Source organism: Xiphophorus maculatus, chromosome 23 (genome assembly GCF_002775205.1).
Source record: "Xiphophorus maculatus strain JP 163 A chromosome 23, X_maculatus-5.0-male, whole genome shotgun sequence".
NCBI lineage: Eukaryota > Metazoa > Chordata > Actinopteri > Cyprinodontiformes > Poeciliidae > Xiphophorus > Xiphophorus maculatus.
The window spans coordinates 1,228,047-1,249,223 of record NC_036465.1 but is presented as its reverse complement, the minus strand read 5'-3'; the positions used below and the strand labels follow the sequence as shown (position 1 = coordinate 1,249,223).

The window sequence follows — 21,177 nt, the reverse complement described above, 5'->3', positions numbered from 1 at the left end:
AAATGAATCAAAATTCTTGTAAGAAATTTATCAATGATAATAATATACAATAAATGCCCACCTCTACCCAAGATCCTTTGCTGCATAGGTGTCACATGACCAAACCGATCCTCCTCCATCTTTTTAACCAATATGTTAAAAACTGACAAACATCGGCTGATACCGATGTTAATGCCGATATATCGTGATTGATTTTCATCCTTTGTGTTTATTTCTGTCTTCAGCTGCTCGTTTTGGCCTTTGCATTACATTTTTGTCCACTGCTCCAATAAATTGGTGATTTTCTAAATTTTTCCCGTTTGTGTTAGCTGCTAACATGTTTAGCATTGAGATGCTGTTTCAGGCTTGAATAGTTTGGCTCAGTGGTCCCCAACCTCTTTATTACCGCGGACCAGTCAAGACTTGGCACTGTGACTCCTTTCAGCACAACCTGAGCACCACACTAGTCTGTTCCAGCAACAATCAGGTCCGTTTGGAAGCAGAAATTAACCCCCAGTGGAAAAAGGAAGCAGCTCTGTCCTCCATCGCTGCTGTTAGTAGATGTGCGTCAGATTTATGTGCGTACCAGAAACGCAATGCAAAGGTTCCGGGCCAGAACTTATTTAAAAAATAAATGTAATTAATTGCTTTGCTGTCTTTTTTTACTGGTTAACATGTTAAAATCTAATAAATAAAAATGAACGCATTAAAGCCCTGGCCCTAATTTTAACGTTACAGTCTAAGTGTATTTTCTGCTCTGACTGAAGCTAATGATGCATAAACTGCCTCATACCTAAAAATATTTTATCTTCAAATCAGTCAGCCATGAGCTGATGTTTATAAAGGGAAATTAAAATCTAGTTCCTCTTTAAATAGTGCAAATATATTTTAAGATGTGGCAGAGAAAATAAGGGTTTTGTGAAGCTTTTAGTGGTTTAACCTCCAGTTTTTATGTCCGTTTGTAAAGTTAAAGCGCTGCAGCCCTAACCTGAACTCTGCAGGCCTTCTTTCCTCTCAGTGGCATCAAACCAAACCTGATGCAAATGTTGCAAACAGAGAGCTGCTTTTCCTCCACTCCCACAGAGTGAACATAGAGCTGCGTTTATGTTTCAGCTGTGGGCGTTTCTTTCTGCACAGAATGCTTCAGCATTTTACTGGCTTGACCAAAGCAACTAAAAATGTTTCAACAAATGTTTCTAACAGGAAAGTCTAGAAATTTGGCCTTCAGAAGTTTTCTTCTTCTCTGTTTAAAATATTTCTCTGAGATTAATAAATTCAGCAACATGCTGTAGATCTAGAGTAGAGGTTTGCAAACTTTACGATCCAAAGACCCGTTTTACGCTCAGCACAGCTAAATAAAACTTGTCTTCTTATTGGAAACCTTAAAACAAAAGGAAGATGGAAATGTTTTCTGCTTTGACTTGTTGATATTTGTGGAAAATTCTGGGAAAAGCCGTGCACATCCTCAACTCTAATCAAGTATTACTGGTACTTCCAGTGTCATTTATTATGGAAATTCAGTGGAATGGTTTTTAGCCTGAGTTATGAAGATCCATTGCAGAAGGTCTGCAGGATGTAGGACCCTGTTTTTTATCCTGCAGGACTTCCTTTAATCAGCTGTTTGGTTTATGCAGGACAAACATTTGACAAGAAAGATGAACTTTGCTGTATGTTCTCTTCATTTTTAAAATGAATGAGGGAAATGTGATGCATATTTGTGCAAGAGGGAGGCGCTGGAAGCAGCAGCCGGTTATTAATTCATCAGAGACGGGCCGGCGGGAGACGATAAAGTAGGTTAGAGCAGCCAACCTCAGACGGATTTTTCTTCCGGTTGCCGTCTTCTTACCGGCCTGTCCTCATCTTCCTGACACGTCTGTTTGTGCTGCCGCTCGTTTCTCCTCCAGTCTTTGCATAAAATTGCTTTTCTTATTTTTTTGCAGCCCAACTAACAAGGTTTGCTGCGTTCTTTCTGTTTAAAGTAGAACCACAGTCATACAGACGGAAACAAATGTTGGCTCGTGAACTAAACATCTGACGTCCTGGTATCCACTAGTGACCTCATTTTTTGTTAACTCTGATTTACTTTAATAAAGTAATAAAGGTTATTGTCTTTGCTGCATCTGTGATGAACTATTTATGGGCTCATTCTGACTCATCTGACAAAAACTTGCATACATGCATCCTAACAATTCTTTATCTGGTTTGTCAGAAAATGATGCAGCATTAAATGGGTCACGTTTTTAGTTCACTGGAGAAAAAGTTATTTTAGCGTTAGTTCCTCTTCTGTTCAACTGTACCAATAAGGAAGTAATTACCCCTAAGCTGCGACCTGGTGAACCAGATCTGGTGATGAGTCCTTAGCATCTTTTTCCCAGAAGTCTTCAGGAAACTGGGGGAAACCCTGGACTGCTTTGGTTATATAGACTTGATAATTAATTTTGTTTATGTATTTTGGATATTTAAAATGTCTTCCAGTTCCAGAGTTAAATGTTCATTAGAATTTAAAGTTTATTGATCTTTGATAATATGTTCTTGCATTATTATGCCGTTACCTCAAAGCATCAATATTATCGTTTATCGCAATAATTTCTGGGACAATTTATTGTGACAGTTACTTCAAGACCCAACAATCAGAGCAAATGTATTTTTCAGACGTAAAGGAAAGTAAAAGCAGAATAAATACTTTTTCACCCTGTTGGGTGTAACGTCCAGACGGTGATAATTTAATGACGGGAATCGCTCCAACCAGCGCTGCCTGAATCTGTGGGAAGCGTTGAACAGGTGTTGCATTTCCTCTCTTTGTTTTGTTGTGACAACAGAAAGTTGACAGTTTGAGCCTCGTTGGTCAATGTTTGGACCACCGCGGATTGATACACTGAGTGAGCACAAGTTGAGCTTAAGCTGATTAACGATGGACTTCCTGTTGTGCAGCTTACTGCAGACTGATGTCAGTCTGACGTGTTGCAAAGCATATTTGTGACATGATTGTAGTTTTGTTGAGCCAAACCGAATCCGTTCGGCTGCCGCTGACATGCCGATGTTTTCGCTCCTCCTGTGATATGGCAGCTCTCCGTCACATGCTGCACATCGGCGGCAGAGATTCGGATCGGCATGCTTTCCTGGTCATGTGCTTCAGGGTGTGTGGTTGTTTGTGTGTGAAAAGTCAACCTTGCTCTGCTGAAAACAGGGAAGCGTAAAGATGCATGACACGCAGCAGAAATACCTCAGTCACTCTCACCCTGACGGTGTTCCTGCGTTTTAGCTGACTCCGATTCATTAATACTTTAATTTATTGTATTTGTTTGTTTCAATCAGGCTTATTTAAAAAACAAGAAGAAATAAGAAACAGGAACAAAATAATTAGATTACGTTTCTGTTTGAAAAGGAGAAAAAGAAGTGAACACTTATCTCAATTTAATATCACTTACTGACTCAATAATTGTCAGAAATGTCTAATTAAAACCATTTTATAGCATTAATATGCCTGTGTTAAAGAGCCAACAAACACATTATATGACATAAACAAATTGATTACAAACTGACTCTCATAACGGACAAGAAAATCTACGGACCCTTAATAATAATTATGACAATTATAAATAATAACTGGACATACAGCATCACAGCGATTACCAGCTCCTTGCCAATGTACATCCTATAACTCCTTCATAATCTGTATTATACAACAACAAATAAAACAAAAAACTAATCATAATAATGTTTATCGCTTTAATTTGGACAAGCGCAGTTAGTTGAGTAATTCTGCTGCTGGAAATGTCATTTCCTGTCGTTTTGCTGTTCATTAATATTTAGATTCACAGCTTTAATCCATTTTAAGTACTTGGATAAAATTAGTTTCTAAAGCTGGTTCTGAAGGAAAATGTCGGTTCAGATTAACCGTAGCAGGATTTTCCGGCTCCGTATTCACCGGTTCTGAAAGGATTTGGCCGTTCGCAGGAAGGTGACCACCTCGCCGATGCGCAGACGTTTTGGGTCAGGTGTGCAGTCGCTGTTTTGCAGGTATTGAACCCGTGACCTTTGTGTTGAAAGCTGCCCCCTGCGGAGCGCTGCTGAGGCTTCACATCTGAATGTGGGCAGGTGCTGCTTTTAGAAACGAGCTGAAACCTGATATTGACTTGACTCATTTAAATTTACTGCCTCTACCAGTCTGCAGTGGGCAGTTAATGGAAACTAACTGAATCAAGGTAGGTGTGATGGCTGACTTTTAGCTTGTTACGGTTCAGAGACAATTTCCTGTTCGTCACAACAGATCATAGCTTCTCTAAATAGCTAATAAAAGTAAACTGGAGGCGGTTAACTTTAGATGGAAGTACAGAACGAATAACTAAGTGTTTGGGTTGAGATGTCAGGAGGAAGTGAGCTGTTATCAGCTAGATGAATACAAAACCGAAACATACAAAGACTTAAAAATAATTAAAGATATTTAGAGTTGTTTCAGCTGTGAAAATGTTAACCGTGCTTTTTGCTGAAGGAAAACTCTTTTCATGCAGTATTCTGATTTTTTTTGTGCTCTTATTTTCAATATTTTTGACTCCGTTTGCGTTCTCCTATCATCACCATCTCAGCCTGATCTCTAAGTTTTATACACAGATTAAATCAGGTTGCATTTTATTCATGAAACACATCTGGAGTGAGAGAGTGAGTTGAAGATAAATTGGACTTAAAGGTGAAAATATTTGATTTTATTATTTAAAGTACCAAGATTCGTCAGCAGTTGGTTATTAAGTCACAAGATTAATCTGCAGGTTCATTTTTGTGAAACAAAGTCGCCATGTATGTCACTAGTAAGTTTTGAAAAAGAAGCTGATTTATTTCTAGACGTTTTCATGTAAAAGTCGCTAAATATGTTACTATTTTTTTAATTTTGAAAAATAAAAGTTGCCAAATTTGTCACTAGTTGCTTTTTTCAAGAAGTGGTAGGATTTGTCGCTGGTTGTTTTTTTAAATGTTTTATTTTTTAAAGTTGACAGACGTATCGCTGGTCATTTTCTGAAGAAAAATGTGCTAATTTGCTGCCGGTTACTTTTTTTGGAAGAAAAATAAAAGTTGCTATTTTAAAAAATGTTGATATTTGTTACTAGCTTTTTTTAATTGCTACTTTGCTGCTAGTCACTTTTTGAAAAAAACTTGCCAGATTTGTCGCTTGTTGATTTCTTGAAAGATTCCTCAGAGGGTCTGCAAAGTCGCTTAAATATATCGACAAAGTTGACAGTAGTGCTTCTGTTATCCCGACCCAACTCCCACCTGACCTCTCCATTCACCTACTCTTGGCCACGCCCCTCAGTCCGTCGGCTCCGCCCACTTCTGAATTTTTAGAAAATTTGTCTTGGGGGCGGAGTTGTGCTGTTTTTCAGCCTCAAGTTCAGAAACATTTGGATCTTCTTGGAGCTCAAATGTGTTTGGAAAGGGAAAACTTTGGGCTATTTACTCCTAAAGTAGCAGAACCAGAGCCAGAATCGACTCTGTTGACAAATATTTCAATCAATTTGACTGCAGTTTGACGCCCTCTCAGCACACGGATATTTAAATATAATACAGAAATGATGGTGTATACAGCTGCTCTATGTGTGGGAGTTATAATCTACTTACACTATTCAACATGTGTTGGAGTTTAATATCAGCTTAGTTTGCTTAGAACAGAAGGATTTGGCTTGAGAAACACATTTAAGTTCTGCTAGTAAGAGCTTTGATCCAGAACAAATGTTTCCTCAGGAACAGAGGGATTTTCCTTAGCTTTTAAAGAGGCTTACCCACCTCTTTAAAGGTGCCAGTTTAGCTGCTTTTAGGAGGAAAAGAGGCTGAAGAATGCTTTTTAGTCAGAAGTCATTATGAGCGAACTCCAAACTCCTGGAACCACGGGTTGGTTTATAAGCTTTAGGAAAAACAAGAACCGCTCAGAAAACACTGAACTGCCCTTGAAACCTTTTTATTCCTAGAGTTTTAGGATATAATAACTTTCTACATCTCTGGATTGGGAAAATAGTGGATATCTTTATTAACATGTTATTCACAGTGCATTCGGACATTTACTACGTTGTTGACTATACAAACACAAAGATAACTGCAATTGTTTTCATTCTTTATCTGCTTAATTCTAAAAGAAAGAAACGTAATGTTTATGTCTCAACCAAAATATGTTAACAGGGAAAACACAAGTTTTTTTTGTTTAGGAGTGATTTGTCTTTTCCTGGTTGGTACAGGCATACGACAGAAACCTGAACTGATTTATAGGACTTTCTGATTCATGTAACTTTTATTCTAAACACTGCAATTCATAAGACACAAAATGTGTAGCAAAGTTGTTAATGTATGTAGAATTTAATTTATGAATGGAGAGACTACAGATTTTCTCCTTTTATACAGGAAAGTATTTTTTTCTTTAATTCATATCTGATTTTCATTAAACTGAAAAAGCACTGAGGTTGATGCTTTTGGTCAGTGCTTTACAGACTGAAAAATGTGTGAATGCTCAGTTGAGCAATTAATTAATGGGTCTGGAAGTCACGTTTTTCATTTTGACCCGCTCTTCGCCATTCGACAGAAAATCTGTTGGCTGCTTATTACGTCTCTGACTTTCATAAATTTATTTGCTTTTGTGCTCTTCTGCATAAGCTTTGTGTTGCATGTGATGTTGCATTTTTGGTATTTTACAGCCTAAAGTATGTAATATTTTCTGAACTGTTCATGTTATTATGTTTTATTTAAATAAAATTCTCCCATCTTGATGGAAACAGACCTGCAAGGCTGCCAGCACCAAATCTGTTAACATAGAACATTGTTTCTCTGTGAAAATCGATAGCAGGACATGTTAAATGTGATAAGTATGTTGGACTGAATTTTTTAGTTTTCCTTTGAATGTGTGTTCTCAGTGAAGCTAGAAGGGAATCCTGCTAGAGGATCAGCGGTCTGTCAATGAGGAACTACCGGCTCATCTTCTGCCACAACCTGAAGCAGCCATAGATGGTCCAGTGGTTCACTGGCCAGAGGAGGAGAGGATAGGACACACTGTCACTGCTACACGGTACACACACACAATTTTATTTATTTACAACGCTGTTTTGTACTCGGTTCTTCACAGACTAGAATGATTATTTTATTACTGTGACCTCAAAACTTCATATTTACCTTTTTATATAAAAACGCATCAGCAATGATGCTCTTATAAACAATCTGATAAATAAATACTGTAATAATACCACTAATAATAAATTTCCATCCTGTTTCAACTTCTTTTTGTTTTCTGAGTTGATATATCCTGATGTTTGCTTATAGTTTGAAAATGTAATGTAGGAAATATATTTCTTAAATATCTTTATTATTATTTTTTAAGGTTTAAGATTATTAATTGCAGTGCAGTGTCCACGATTTATGAGTGTTTATTTGGGGGGGTTACTGCTGTTTATATTAAAGTTTTTAAAAAATGCTTTAATTTTGTTTCATTACAAATGTCTGCACTGCTAATTTAATACATTCAGTAATCTAATATTTAAATCCTTGCATTAGTATTTAATACACAGTTAAGTAATTACGTAATTAAATTATGTTAAATATATAATTATTTGGGTATTTTTATCATATCTTGTTTCATATCATATTTTGTTTGTGCTATGTTTTATTATAAATAATTTAATTGTCAGATAGTTTGGTTAATGTAAACGACTGACAGTTCGAATAAATTCATAATGTGTTGCCATACAGACCTAAATAATTTTATCATAAAATCAAATTTTAGATTATTTCCATATTTTAATTATCTTTTTTAGAAATTATTAATAATAAATAAAGATAAATAGATGTAATGTGTACTTCTAGTTTTGTTTGAAGAATCGCATATATGAATATTTATCTATAAATAATAAAAAGGCTCATTGTTTTAACAATTTATAAGCAACACACAAATTAACTACTTAGAGTCTCTGTGGATTAGCTTGGATCAGAAAATGTAACATTTTTACATGTTAATAAATAGATTTTAGAACATTGTAAAGAGCTAATATTATTTGAGATTCACCATAAGAGTAGTCTAAAATCATTTAATGTAAACTGCTTTTATAGCAGATGTGTTTTTTGATAATTCACTTGTTCATTTTTTCCTTCATTAAAATGTTTTGGGGGTGTTTTTGTCTTTGGGAAGACGTAAGGTTTCAGCTTAATTGTGGTGAGGAGGAGGTGGCGGAGGAAGAGGCCATGAGGAAGAGCGTGTCTCCGTTGCCAGGCAACGAGGGCGAGGGCTCAGCCAGCACCGCTCGGGTTTTTGGCGTTCCTTTGGAGGAAGTGACGCACGTGCACACGGTCAGCGGCCATGAGGTTCCTGCGCTGGTCAAACACATCGTTGACTACATCGAGGAGCACGGTGAGAGACGCAGATGATTTTATTTCTCTTTGTGGGAGAAATCTAAAACAATTTTTTATTATTTTTCTGTTGGGACAGTTCAGAAGTTTTCACATTCTTGGTTTCCACTGGTTGTTCTGCAAATAAGTTTTCTCTTGGATTTCATCAATTAATTTATGACAAACTCAAACACAACAAATTGACTAAATTTAGTGAACAAGTTAATCTATGAATAAATGACAAATATTTTTTATAAAAATAATTGCTGTAAATCCATTCAGTAGTCACAGTGACATAATACGAGGTACTGTTAGCGTTAGCATTGGCATTAACCACACAACAAGTCAACAAGTCTCAGATGTTTTCAGGATCAAGGTTGCTGTTGACCTCTGGTGACCTGTGCTGTGGTATGTTGTGGAGATCCAGACTGTAAGATGAACTCTAATGACTCTGACAGCTCCACCCTTGGCTTTCTTTTTCATTGCATAACAGTTCTGTTAACTTCAGATCCATCAAAAGTCCTGGGCGATAAGGAGAGCAGCAGGTTGAGGTTTTCCTGCAGCCACCTTTTATTTCCCATTATTCTACTAACTTCTAACTACAACAACAATTTTTACCTTTAAAATAAAAATTTGGTAAGCGGAAAACTTTTAATTTCTAGCTATTGAAATGTGTAAAACAACAGCAAAAAAACAAATAGTGCCTGGTTTGAATCCTCGTTGGTGCCTTTGTCAGGTGGTTTGCATGTTCTCCCAGTGCAGGTTTGGTTTCTCGTTGGATCCAAAACAAAAACATCCACATTTTGTATGTGTGTGTCTATACTTGTTTACCTATCATTCTGGGAACTTGACAAATCACCAACAATGTGAGGACATTTGTAGTTGTGAGGACATTTTGTCATGTCCACACAATATAGAAACAATATTTGTTTTAGGGGTTAGGTCTAAGATGTGAATTTAGGTTGACCCATTCAAAAAAAATTAGAATATTATTGAGAAGCCCATTAATTTCAGGAACTTTATCACTAAGTGGATGCTTTAAAGCCTTTGTATTTAATTGTGATGATTTTCCACACACAGTTAGTGAAAACATAATTAAACTTAGAACATTACATTAGACTAATTAAAACTATATATTCTTTTAAAACAGAAATGTGGGCTTAACAAACATGTTTAATATCTGCTAAAAAGTTGTCAATTTTCAAAAGTTACTTAATCTGACAAATGAGCCTCATGGCCTTTTTTTTTTTCTCTCCGAAGAGTTTTTGCGGCGCTAGTGGCTCGTATTTTTTCCACAGTAGGAGAGGGGGGAAGACATGCGGTAAAGGTCGTCGGGACCGGGAGTCGAACCCGCAACGTCCGCATCGAGGACTAAGGCCTCCAAACATGGGGCGTGCTAACCCGCTGCGCCACCACAGCACGCCCCATGGAACACATATTTTAATTTATTGACTATGACTGTATTCTATTATCACTCATAAATCAGGTTTAGTGAAAAGGTTGAGGTTGGAAGTCAGTGTAAGACCACACAAGTACAGAGAGACAGGAGTCTGTGTGTGGCCTGCAGGGATTTAAAATGAATTAATAATCTGTGGTCCTTATAAAACCTTTTAACCAGATAACATTATCCAAGACGTCCCAAGCGCTCTGTGAAGATGACGTTTTGATCTCCTTATGAAAGAAAACGACGGATGGGCGGTTCTGCTCTAAATCCAGGATGTGGGGTCAAAACATTTCTGCTGTGAAAGTTGAGCAAAATAAGAACATTTTCTGAAATATGAATTGTCCCAGAAAGTATTGCGATAAACAATAATGTTGTCGTTTTGAAACCACCTTCAACCAACATAATGATAATGACATATTAAAGTAAGTACACCCTCTTGAAAAAAACTTTAATTTCTAGAGAACATGCAAACTAACTACTTTGCATTTTCATGTTTCAAAATGGTGGCTTTTCAACAATATTCAAGTGCAACATCTCTTTAAAGAATAAGCAAACTACAAATAAATCAAGCATGTAAATGAAAGTCATCATGCTCTTTTCAATTTATCATGCGATTAATTGATTTATTCCCTTTTGTGACAGCCTTACTATGTCTGGTCAGTAGGAACTGTCAATGGGAACACAGAGTTTATTGCAAAATGTGTTGAGTTGATGTAAAGATTGGAATAAAGTGTCCAGGCCTAGTAAGGTGTGGAGCAGGTTGGTGACCCAACAGCTGTTCAGCCGTGTGAAGTTATGTAAGGAGTCTCAGCTGGAGCTTTAATTAGTCATCAGCTTTAATCTGTCCTGCTTTGTGAGTGATACCGCAGGTTTTACTGGCTGTTGCTTACATTTGTCATTTCAGTTAATGGAAAAGAAAGATGAAAAGTCTCCTTTGGTTTTGGTACATTTTCATTCTATGCTGCGGCTAACATGATGTCTTATAATGAACCTCAGTCACAGAAACAGTTCATTTTTTTAACAGTGCTCCCTTATTGTTGTCTGAGCCGCTGCGCTTCATGCGGTCAGCTGTGTGGAGCCAGAAAGGGGAATCTGGTCCACAGGATTCCTTTTGGTCTTCTGGGCTTGAACAGTGGGTTGAAGGCTCACTAATGGATCAGACACCAGGGGGCAAACAGCAGAAAAGAAGCCGTTTCATAATCCTCATGTTACAAAATAGTGACTATATGCATTGCATCTGTTTTTAGAAATTTGAAACAGCTCTAGAGCTACAAGATATCTGTCTCGTTATTTCCCAAATTTGACTTTTCTTTCTTTTATCTTTCTGAATTCCACTTTTTTTAATTTAACATTTATTAACTCAAAAAGTATAGAAAATAGCTGGAGGTCAACATTTACTGTTTCACTTTAACAGAACATTTCCCCTCATTTTTATTGAAGAACTCGAACATTGTGCAAAACTAAGAATCTAATTTTTAACCTAAGAGAAAGTATCGCTATCAACATTTTAAGACCATTTTTAACCAATAAAATGATAATGGCATCTTAATGCAAGTCACCCTCTCAATGATATAATACAATAAACTTTTATTTCCAAAGAATATTTAACACTGGAACTGGAAGACATTTTAAATATCCAAAAAAAAAATGAAACAACCAAAACAAAAACTATGAAGTTTAAACAAAGCAAAATTACACTTCTAAACATATTAATTATGCTCATACTGGGAAAACAGGCAAATCTGCCAGTTAGGACTTTTGTAAAAAATAAAATAAAAGTCCAAAGTAAACTGCTTTGTACTTTTCATTTTTCAAAATGGCAACTTTTGCTGAAATTTTCCTGCTGTTCCATATAATCGGCTGGCACTGAACTTTACAGAGCCAGCAAGTTTCCAAGTCCGTATTTTTATGTATTTCAGAGTTTCTGTGCTCAGAATCTCGATACAGGGATTAAATTTAATATTTTTGGTAACTTTGTTTGATTCTGCAGCAGCTTTAGAGTCTAGAACCAAAGAGAAGCTGGTATATCTGCAAAGAAACAGTCCAAACTCTCAACTTTTGTTTGTAATGAACCTCAAACTTAAACATGGCCTCTCTTTGGAAGGTCACGCAGATGAAGGCCTGGTAAACAGCTTCTGTCTGTCTGTCTGTCCTCGTCATCAGGTCAGCTGGACTTGGAGGGACTCTTCCTGGTTAACGGCAACGCGGAGCGAGTAGACTGGCTGCGTCAGCGCTACGACAGCGGCGAGGAGGTGGAGCTGGAGAAGGAGGCTGATCTGGCATCAGCGGTCAGTTTGCTCCGCCTCTTCCTGCAGGAGCTTCCCGAACCCGTCATTCCAACGGCTCTGCAAGGACACATCCTGCAGCTCTACCAAGGTGCGCTTCAGGGACGCAGCGTCCGATCAGATAGTTCGCCTCTCAGTTACATAACCTAACATGAAAAATGATTTGTTGATCCTTGTCACAGCACGATCCGTCCCATCAGCTAATTTGCACATATGCTAATATAAATAGTTCCAGGGAGGGTATTTTTATTTTTGTTCTTTTTGTATGTCATTGCAATTGTAAAAGTAATATATGATTTAACAAGAATATCAAGAAATGGAGATAAAAAGGCAACGGAACAGCTTCTTTCCCACAGCTGTCACGCTTTTGAACGCCTCCTGACATAAAACATAAACTATAAGGACTGTACTCCCCTATCCTCTCATACAACAATAACACATGGACTATCCTCACACACACACACACACATCACGGACTGTTTTCTTCACACACACATACAACCTGTAAATTTTATCTGCCATTATTTATCTTGTATTATATTATATACATATATAATCCATTCCCTAACATTCTTATATATTCTGTATAATCTGTGCATATAGCTCCCATATTTATATTTATACACAATATCTATATCTCTTGCTATAACCCCTTATAGTCCATACATACATAGTCTTGTACATCTGTAAATAAATATTATATATCGTAGAGCACAGCTGGATAGATGCAAACTACATCTCGTTGCTTGTACTTGTGACAGTGCAATGACAATAAAGTTGAATTCTATTCTATTCTAAAAACGGTTTGAGTGCATTTTGCTAGATTGCTACTGCTAAATTAATGCTTTGGCCCATGTTTAAGAATCAAATATTAGGAAAAGATAGAGGGTAATAAAGTTGAGTCTCCCACAAACCTGTCTGATAAACCATTAGTTAATCTCATAGAAGATGTGATTATTATAAAAATAAAGGTCTTTCCTTACCTGGTATGAGTCCACCAGAAGGCACATTGACAGTAGCTAAAAGGATCCAATATGCAATTTTCTACTGACTTCAACAGACAAAATCATTACAATTATACATTAAAATAATTATAACATTGTCTAAGAAAATAGGTCCTATTAACTAATATAAATAAATATGTTACACTTTTCTGATGTACGTTTTAAGAATAACTCTGAATTGAGCCGACGATGCGGATCGTTCAGTGACTGTCCTCAACCAAAATGTTAAAGTTTCCATTTGTGATGAATTATGATAGAACTGAAACTTAATCATGTGATTTTTCTGAATGGTTTAATGCATCTTTAATGCTCATAAAGGTTCATTTGTTGAGATTTAAAGGACTAAATCCTCCATTTTCAGATTTGCTCTGTTTCCATTTATGGTTCACCTCTGTGCAGTGTCCTTTTTGCTGCTGTTTCTGGCATAGATAATCTCCTCTAATCCTCTTTTCATTCATTTTGTCGTCATGCAGATCATTGCTGGCAGGCTGTTTTGGGTCATAAATCTGTGTGTGAATACTTTTTTCCAGAACTCCTGCTAGTTTCTGTTGCACAGTGAACATTTGCAGGGATCTCTGGTCTATTGAATGCAGATTACAGCAATGAGGAGGAGCTGTGCAGAAACCTGAAGTACCTGCTGCAGCAGCTGCCCCATGTGAACTACGGGCTGCTCCGCTTCCTGTGCCGCTTCCTGGCCAGCGTGGCTTCCCTCCAGCCGGACAGCTGGACCGTCGGGGCGCTGGCCGCCGTCTTTGGACCCGACATCTTTCAGTAAGAAGCCTCTCACATGCTAACCACCAGCCTGAATTTGGAAACCTGACTGAAATGTCTCGTCTCGTCATCTGTTTTCAGTCTGTCCGCTGAGAGGGAGGACATTCAGGACCAGGAGTCGGTTAGCAGAGTGCTGGCCGAGCTGCTGGACAACCAGGAAGGACTGTTCGACTCCGAGGACGATGACGTGTCCACCACCAACGACTACAGCTCCATCAACGAACAGGTTGGCTTCTTCTCACCTCGTAATAATGCTCCAATAAAGTGGAAAATTCAAGACTAAAGTAACTTGCCAAATTAGGAGAATAAAGTCATAACAGTACAAGAATAAAGTGGTGAAGTGCCTTAACAAAGTCCCAACAACATGGAAGAAAATTATATTACCAGAAAATAATCATACCAAACAACTTTATTCTTGTATTATGTCGACTTTATTCTCCTAATTCTGTTTTTTTAGCCTGACCCTGATACCCGTTTACTCGTGTCATATTTGAGTGTGTTTGAATAACCACAGAAGAACAATCCTAGCTAAACCACACAACACACACGCACACACACACACACACACACACACACACACACACACACACACACACCTGACCTAAAGTCAGCTTAGAAGAATGAATAAACCTGACAGTTGTGTTTTTGATGGAGGAAGACAGTAAACAGGTTCACAGGTTTCCCCATGCAGAATCCCTTCAGGCTGGGATTCAAACCCACAACCTTCCTAATTCGTGCCAACGTTGCTCCTAACTCTGCATTCTTGGGTTTATCAGAAACCAGACGGTTTCATTTTGATTGTTTACAGCACTGATTAACCGGCCCTGGCCCGAGTTCCCCTCATTAATCAGTAACTTGACAGTAAATGCTCAGCCTCAACAGAAATAACCTTCTCCTTGTTTATGAAACACATTTCTCTACCTGGGAACTAAAGCATCTGACCCTTCAGTTACTAATTACCCACTCCGTCCTGAACACACAAACGCACCATCAAACAATCAGGAAGCCGAGCCACACAAACATCTTCTGAGAATGTAGACGAGCCTCGCCCAGACACACCCACACACCGACACACACGCCGACACACACACACACAACACACACGCCGACACACACACACTCACCCACGCCGACACACCCACACACAACACACACGCCAACACACACACACACTCACCCACGCCGACACACTCACCCACACACGACACACACACGCCGACACACACACACACCGACACACACACACCGACACACACACCGACACACACACCGCCGCTGCTACTGGTTTCCACTTACTGGACGATCAACAAAGTACAGTTAACTTTTAACTTTCCTCAGAGCCACTGTTTGATAATTTGTTTTATGATTTAACAACCTAAACAATGATTAGACAGATACTAATACAGATACTGATACTTAACAGATACGGTGGAAATACGGTAAGGAACAAAAACAGTTTTTTCTACTTATTGTGGGTAAAATTTTACCCTTTTTATTGCTTACATTTTCTACTTTAGTTTGTTTTTAATATGTAGTTTGGACATCTGTTTTATCCTAGGAAAAACCGCGATTATCTGTTGTTCATTTTAAATATCCAAAATTAACATCCTCCAGTTTCAGTGTTAGATGTTCATTAGAGTTGAAAGGTTATTGATTTTTGAGAATGTGTTCTTGTCACCATATTACTGGAAAATGGTTTGAAATCAACAATATTATTATTTATTGCAGTAACTTCTGGGATGATTTATTATCTATGTTATCTATACGTCAGCCTCTTAGAGTTGACTTTTTCATTACTAAAGTGATTTATTAGAAAATGGATTTGTTGCAAGACGTTAGTCATATTAAGTAGATTTGATCACACAGTGATATATTTCTAACACTTATTGTTGTTACAGTCTCCAGAATCAGACCAGTAAAAATTATTTCTAATATTCACTTGTGGGTCTGGACTCAGCACTTCGGATTCCCCTTAAAGTTTCTGTTACCTACAACAGTTTTTCCTTCCACTGAACTTTCCATCAGTTTATCAGCCTCTTGGCTTTGACTTTTTGTGTCTTGTGTCAGCTGGACAACTTTCCCTTCACCCTACAGAACAAAGCATTAGAACTCTATATAACAATTGTTTTAGTGATCAATTATTTTGATGACTAATTGATTAATTGCATAACAAATTCTGCAGATTTTTCACTTGCAGTGCAAGGCTGATCTTTTGAGTATTTTTTTGGATAAACTGATTAATAATTGGAAACCAAAGTAGCTTAATAGAAATGTTTGTTTACCAGGTGAAGCTAAAGCTGCCACTTGAGTTCTGAGTAGAACAGATTTACAGGCAAAGAAGATTTTTTCTTAATCCAAAATGCAAAATATATATATATATTATACAATTTCGGTTTAATTACAGCCAAAACAGAAGTAACTCTTTCTGAGATTTGTTCTTTTCTATCTTATGTCTTGGAGTTTTATTTGAAAAGAAGAGCAGAGCGATCTGTAAGCATACATCTACGCTGATCCACGTGTCTTATGTAAGAGGGCAGAAAAGTGGGAGGTTTGGAGGAGGAAGAGGATGGGGAGAGGAAGCAGTGAGGAAGGCAGGGGGAGAAATGTCCAGAGGAAGAGATGAGGAGCTTGTGATGACATAACCGATCATCTCCCAGCTGCATCGGACGCTAGACTGCGCTGGGGGTTGGAGTCTGCAGGAGCCATGCAGCGAATCGGCTCCCCCTCGGTGCACAGAGGGGCTCCGGTTCGCCGACTCCGTCAGGATCTTCTGTCTTAGTGCTTTTTAGCAGTAATGACACAAAAACGTGCGACTCAACATGTTTCAGTAAGCGATAAATTAATTACTCGCATGATGAATTAAAACAAGCTCATTAATTTGATTCTGCATCATTTATCTTTTTTCTCTCGTTCTGCCAAAAACTGGATGATAAAAGTCTTTGGTCTCAACTCTTTTCTTTTGTTTTGTTTACAGATTCTTCACAATTCATTTTATTTGTTGTTTCTGTAGTATTCTAGATTTATACTGGATTTAAAATGTCTCTCCAGTGTTAAATGTTTGTTAGATTTTAAAGTTGATTGACCTTTGAGAAGGAGTTCCTGCTTTGTTAATCTATTACCATTATATTACTTGAAAAATGATCTCAAAACAACTTTATCGTTTATAACTTTTGGGACAATTGGATGATCAACTCACTCTTAAATGAAGGCCAAATAAATCCTTTAAAAGAGATTAAAAAACAACAAACTGTTTTCTACCTGTAAAAAGAAATGGAGTAAATAACTGAATAAATCTTCAGTTCTCCCCAAGTTTATTACTGTTAACAAATTAACAACATCTAGAAGTGAAAAAACATTCGAACTAATTGAAAAAAAGAAACTTTGCAAAAAACAAAGTGAAACTGTTAGCTTTAATTTTGTTACTTTGAAGTCTAGTTGTTGCTTTTTCTTGCTGTGCCACATTCTGCCAGCAGATGGCGCTGTGAAAGTCAAGTGGTCTTTGTTAATGCTGGTTTGTTTCACACCAGGCATCATGTTCGCTAAAGTCAGGAGTGTTTTTTAGTGGAACAAAATAAAATCTGAACCTCCTAATGGGTAGAATTTACTTCTCTTCTGCCTCTAATTGCATCACTTCATGACAAAACCTGGTGGCGCTAGAGAGCTGCTGATGATTGATGTTTACGTTCCACGATGGAGTATAATCACAAAACACGTTTGTTTGGTTTAGGATTTCTGTAAGGAAAAAAAATAGTGTCAAAACTGAAATCAGTGAAGTGGAAATATTTGATGAAGGTCGTCCCACCTTAAATGATCTCTGCAGTTACTGCCTGTCAGCTGGCTGAAAGTAACACGCAATGCACTCTTAGAAAAAGCTGCAAGATTTTCCTGTTTTTATTATTTATCAGATATTATCTAAACAGCAAATTAAATTGTTAAATTGTTGTTGTTTTTTAATATTGTGCTACAGTAAAACTTGTATTTTTATCTTTTCTTTTTCTCCCCATAAATGGAAAAATTCTCCCACTGCTAAAAATGTTGGATATTTATTACAACAGCAGAATATTAAACTTTATTGGTGTTTTCCAGTTGAGTGAAATCAGTCATGAAAAAATGCCTGGGAGCGAATCGGTTCGGTTTGGATCGGTTTGGATGGCGCCGGCGGTGCCAGTCAGCCGTTATTGTTCTCTGTTCTTGGCCCACAATCGGTTCAATAGCCAAGTTAATGATGTCAGCGCTGCCAAACGAGGGCCAAGATCCCGACCTTTTGTTCCACCGCGCTCTCCGGCTCGTCTTTTTCCCACTCAGGCAGACGCAACACGAACACGGCGCTTCTTGTGTGTAAAACCCAGAGCCTGGTATTTATGCTCTACAAACCCACACACAACACCGGCTTCGGCGTCTGTTTTTAAACGGATTTGTGAGTCAATGTCGTTAAGATTTCCCAGAGTCTTAAGTGAGGGGGGATAATATTTTCATCCACATGAACGAACTTGCAAGGTCAACCTGGCGGGGGATTTAACTGCTCCTATCCTCTAATGTTGTTACGTCAGCTCAGAGGCTTTCTAATGACTTACTCAGCACAGCTGCCATGGCGCTCATAAGTCAGTTTAGGCTAACTGCGTTAGCCACGGAGCGCTTACACAACCGGGCTTCATTGTTCATTATGTCAGCCGCTGGAGAGCGGTGCAGAAAAACAAGGACATGTTTCTGTTTAAAGACACATTCAGTGTTTTTTTCCATGTCACTGAGCAGAACGGCAGTAATCCAAGGTTTATTCTGCCTGTTCTGGAATAATGTTATCGCTGTAACGTAGCTCCGCCCCTCATCCATTAACCTTACTGACACTGAAGTGACTCATGCTTAAATTTAATTATATAACAGAGGATTAAACAGTTTTTGGGTGTTTCAGTAAAGTGAAAAGAACAAGTGGAGCATAAACTTTGAGCAGCTGCAGCCGGACATATTCTTTATATAACACAAAACATTCTTCTTTTGTTTACTGCTGCTGCTGTTTATTCTCTCATCTAATTGGTTATTTGTTTGGTAGATTAAAATAATAGTCTGTAATACTTGTTTTATATGCTCTAATTGGTGAATAAAAATATTTTATTAATATTGGACGAAATAACTGAGTCTGATTCATGTGGAAAAATTAAGTTGATACAAATCTGAATAAAACTCAATTAAGTGTTTAATAATTATAACAGTAACATTGGATAAGATAAGTCTGATTTACCTTGAAAAAATCAGCTTAGAATAAAACAGAAGTGTAAAAATAATAACATTGGATAAAATAGCTGAGTGCAATTCATCTGGACAAAATTAAATTCATGCAAAACACAAAAAACTATAGAAAAATGGGCAGAGATCAGTTAAATTTGTGTCTGTACTTTGACTAGACTATTGTTTGATCAAAATGGTCCCATAATATCCCTGGATAGATCCCAGTTTCAGTTTTCTTACAGGCTTGTCCTGGATTTAGCTCCATCATCCCACAGCATGATGCTGCCACCACCATAAAAATGTTGACCCACATATTATTTTCTTTCTGCTTAATTTTCTACTTTTCTGTCACAAAAAATCCCAATAAAATACTCTGAGTGTGAAGAAGTTGGAGGTGTGAATGCTTTTGCTTCAAATCTGAACAAAAATGCACAACATCTTGAATTTTATCATTTTAATGTTTTTTTCAACATCAACTAAATCTCAGATGTTGATTCTGTGTCTGGTTGAATAAAACCCTCTAACTCCACTTTAAAAACTTTTAATGAAAGTTGATCCAGATCAACCAAGCAGCTTTTGAGTAAATGTTTAGTGGAATAAGACGGAGCCTGTCCAAACAGCGGACGTCTTTATTCGGCGTCTCTCACACGCTCGTTCTCAATTTCATGACTCATCCTCCCTGATCCGCTCATGTGACGATGCAAGAATTCCCCGACAGCCAATCAGAAGCTTCTAAAGCGGTCGTTTCCATAGCGACGCGACAGTGACAGCAGCAGATGGAGGTGTTGCTGTGAAGAGAGAAATGGAGGAGAGGAGAGACACACTGATGTGGCCAGTTTAACCTTTAACCCCGTCTTTCTTCCCTGTTTGGATCAAACCAACTCAGAAGCTTGTATTAGAAACGCAGAGCGACGGTGACTCGGCAAAGTCGATGTAAAAACAGTTCAAACAGAAGATGAGTCGTCGTTCCTGGGTCCTCAGATCTCTGGTAGCTTCATTACCAGATTTTCCCGTCAACTCAAAGTCCTGCCGTCAACGCCGTCTCCGTTTCTCCAACTGGAGGTGAAGATCATCATCACAGCCTTGCACTGGTTGGCACCGCTAGCTAGCAAGTTAGCTATACTAACTCTAAAGCACTAATCATAAACTATAGTTCTACTAGCTCTAAATTGCTTTACCAACATAATATTCTGCAGAAGCTAATGTTAAAGCAATTTACCAACATGAAATTTTGCAGAAACTAGCAAAGTGCTATTTCAATATATTTAATGGAAGCTAACGTTAAAGCTCCATACCTACATAACACTGAAAACAGTCAGTCATTCACCCATTCATGCACAAGCTCATGATGGTGGCAAGCTACTGGGTAGTAGCCACAGCTGCCCTGACAATAAAGGGCTATACCAACATTATAATTAGCAAAGCTAACAATAAAGCGCTATACCAACATGGTATTTAGCATAAGCTAACAATAAAGTGCTATACCACCATTATAATTAGCAGAAGCTAACAATAAAGTGCTATACCAACATGATATTTAGCATAAGCTAACAATAACGCACTGTACCAACATGATATTTAGCAAAAGCTAACAATAAAATGCTATACCAACATGGTATTTAGCATAAGCTAACAATAAAGTGCTATACCACCATTATAATTAGCAGAAGCTAACAATAAAGTGCTATACCAACATGATATTTAGCATAAGCTAACAATAAAGCACAGTACCAACATGATATTTAGCATAAGCTAACAATAAAATGCTATACCAACATGGTATTTAGCATAAGCTAACTATAAAGCACTATACCAACATTATAATTAGCATAAGCTAACAATAAAGCGCTATACAAACATTATAATTAGCATAAGCTAACAATAAAGCACTATACCAACATGATATTTAGCAGAAGCTAACAATAAAGCACTGTACCAACATGATATTTACCATACGCTAACAATAAAATGCTGTACCAACATGGTATTTAGCATAAGCTAACAATAAAGTGCTATACCAACATTATATTTAGCATATGCTAACAATAAAATGCTATACCAACATGGTATTTAGCATAAGCTAACAATAACGTGCTACACCAACATGGTATTTAGCAGA

General features: G+C 37.6%; 1 protein-coding gene across 5 annotated transcripts in view; it reads left to right on the top strand.

Annotated features, from left to right (window-relative positions):
- Nucleotides 1–21,177, top strand: part of fam13b (family with sequence similarity 13 member B) — a 54,058-nt gene that overhangs the window by 7,376 nt on the left and 25,505 nt on the right. For all 5 annotated transcript variants that reach the window (XM_023328156.1, XM_023328155.1, XM_023328153.1 and 2 more), the window contains exons 2-6: nucleotides 6,870–7,021; nucleotides 8,135–8,353; nucleotides 11,939–12,151; nucleotides 13,658–13,835; nucleotides 13,917–14,061. In XM_023328156.1, the coding sequence (XP_023183924.1) occupies nucleotides 8,188–8,353; nucleotides 11,939–12,151; nucleotides 13,658–13,835; nucleotides 13,917–14,061 (702 nt within the window). In that variant the 5' untranslated portion in view covers nucleotides 6,870–7,021; nucleotides 8,135–8,187. The remainder of the gene's footprint in view (nucleotides 1–6,869; nucleotides 7,022–8,134; nucleotides 8,354–11,938; nucleotides 12,152–13,657; nucleotides 13,836–13,916; nucleotides 14,062–21,177) is intronic.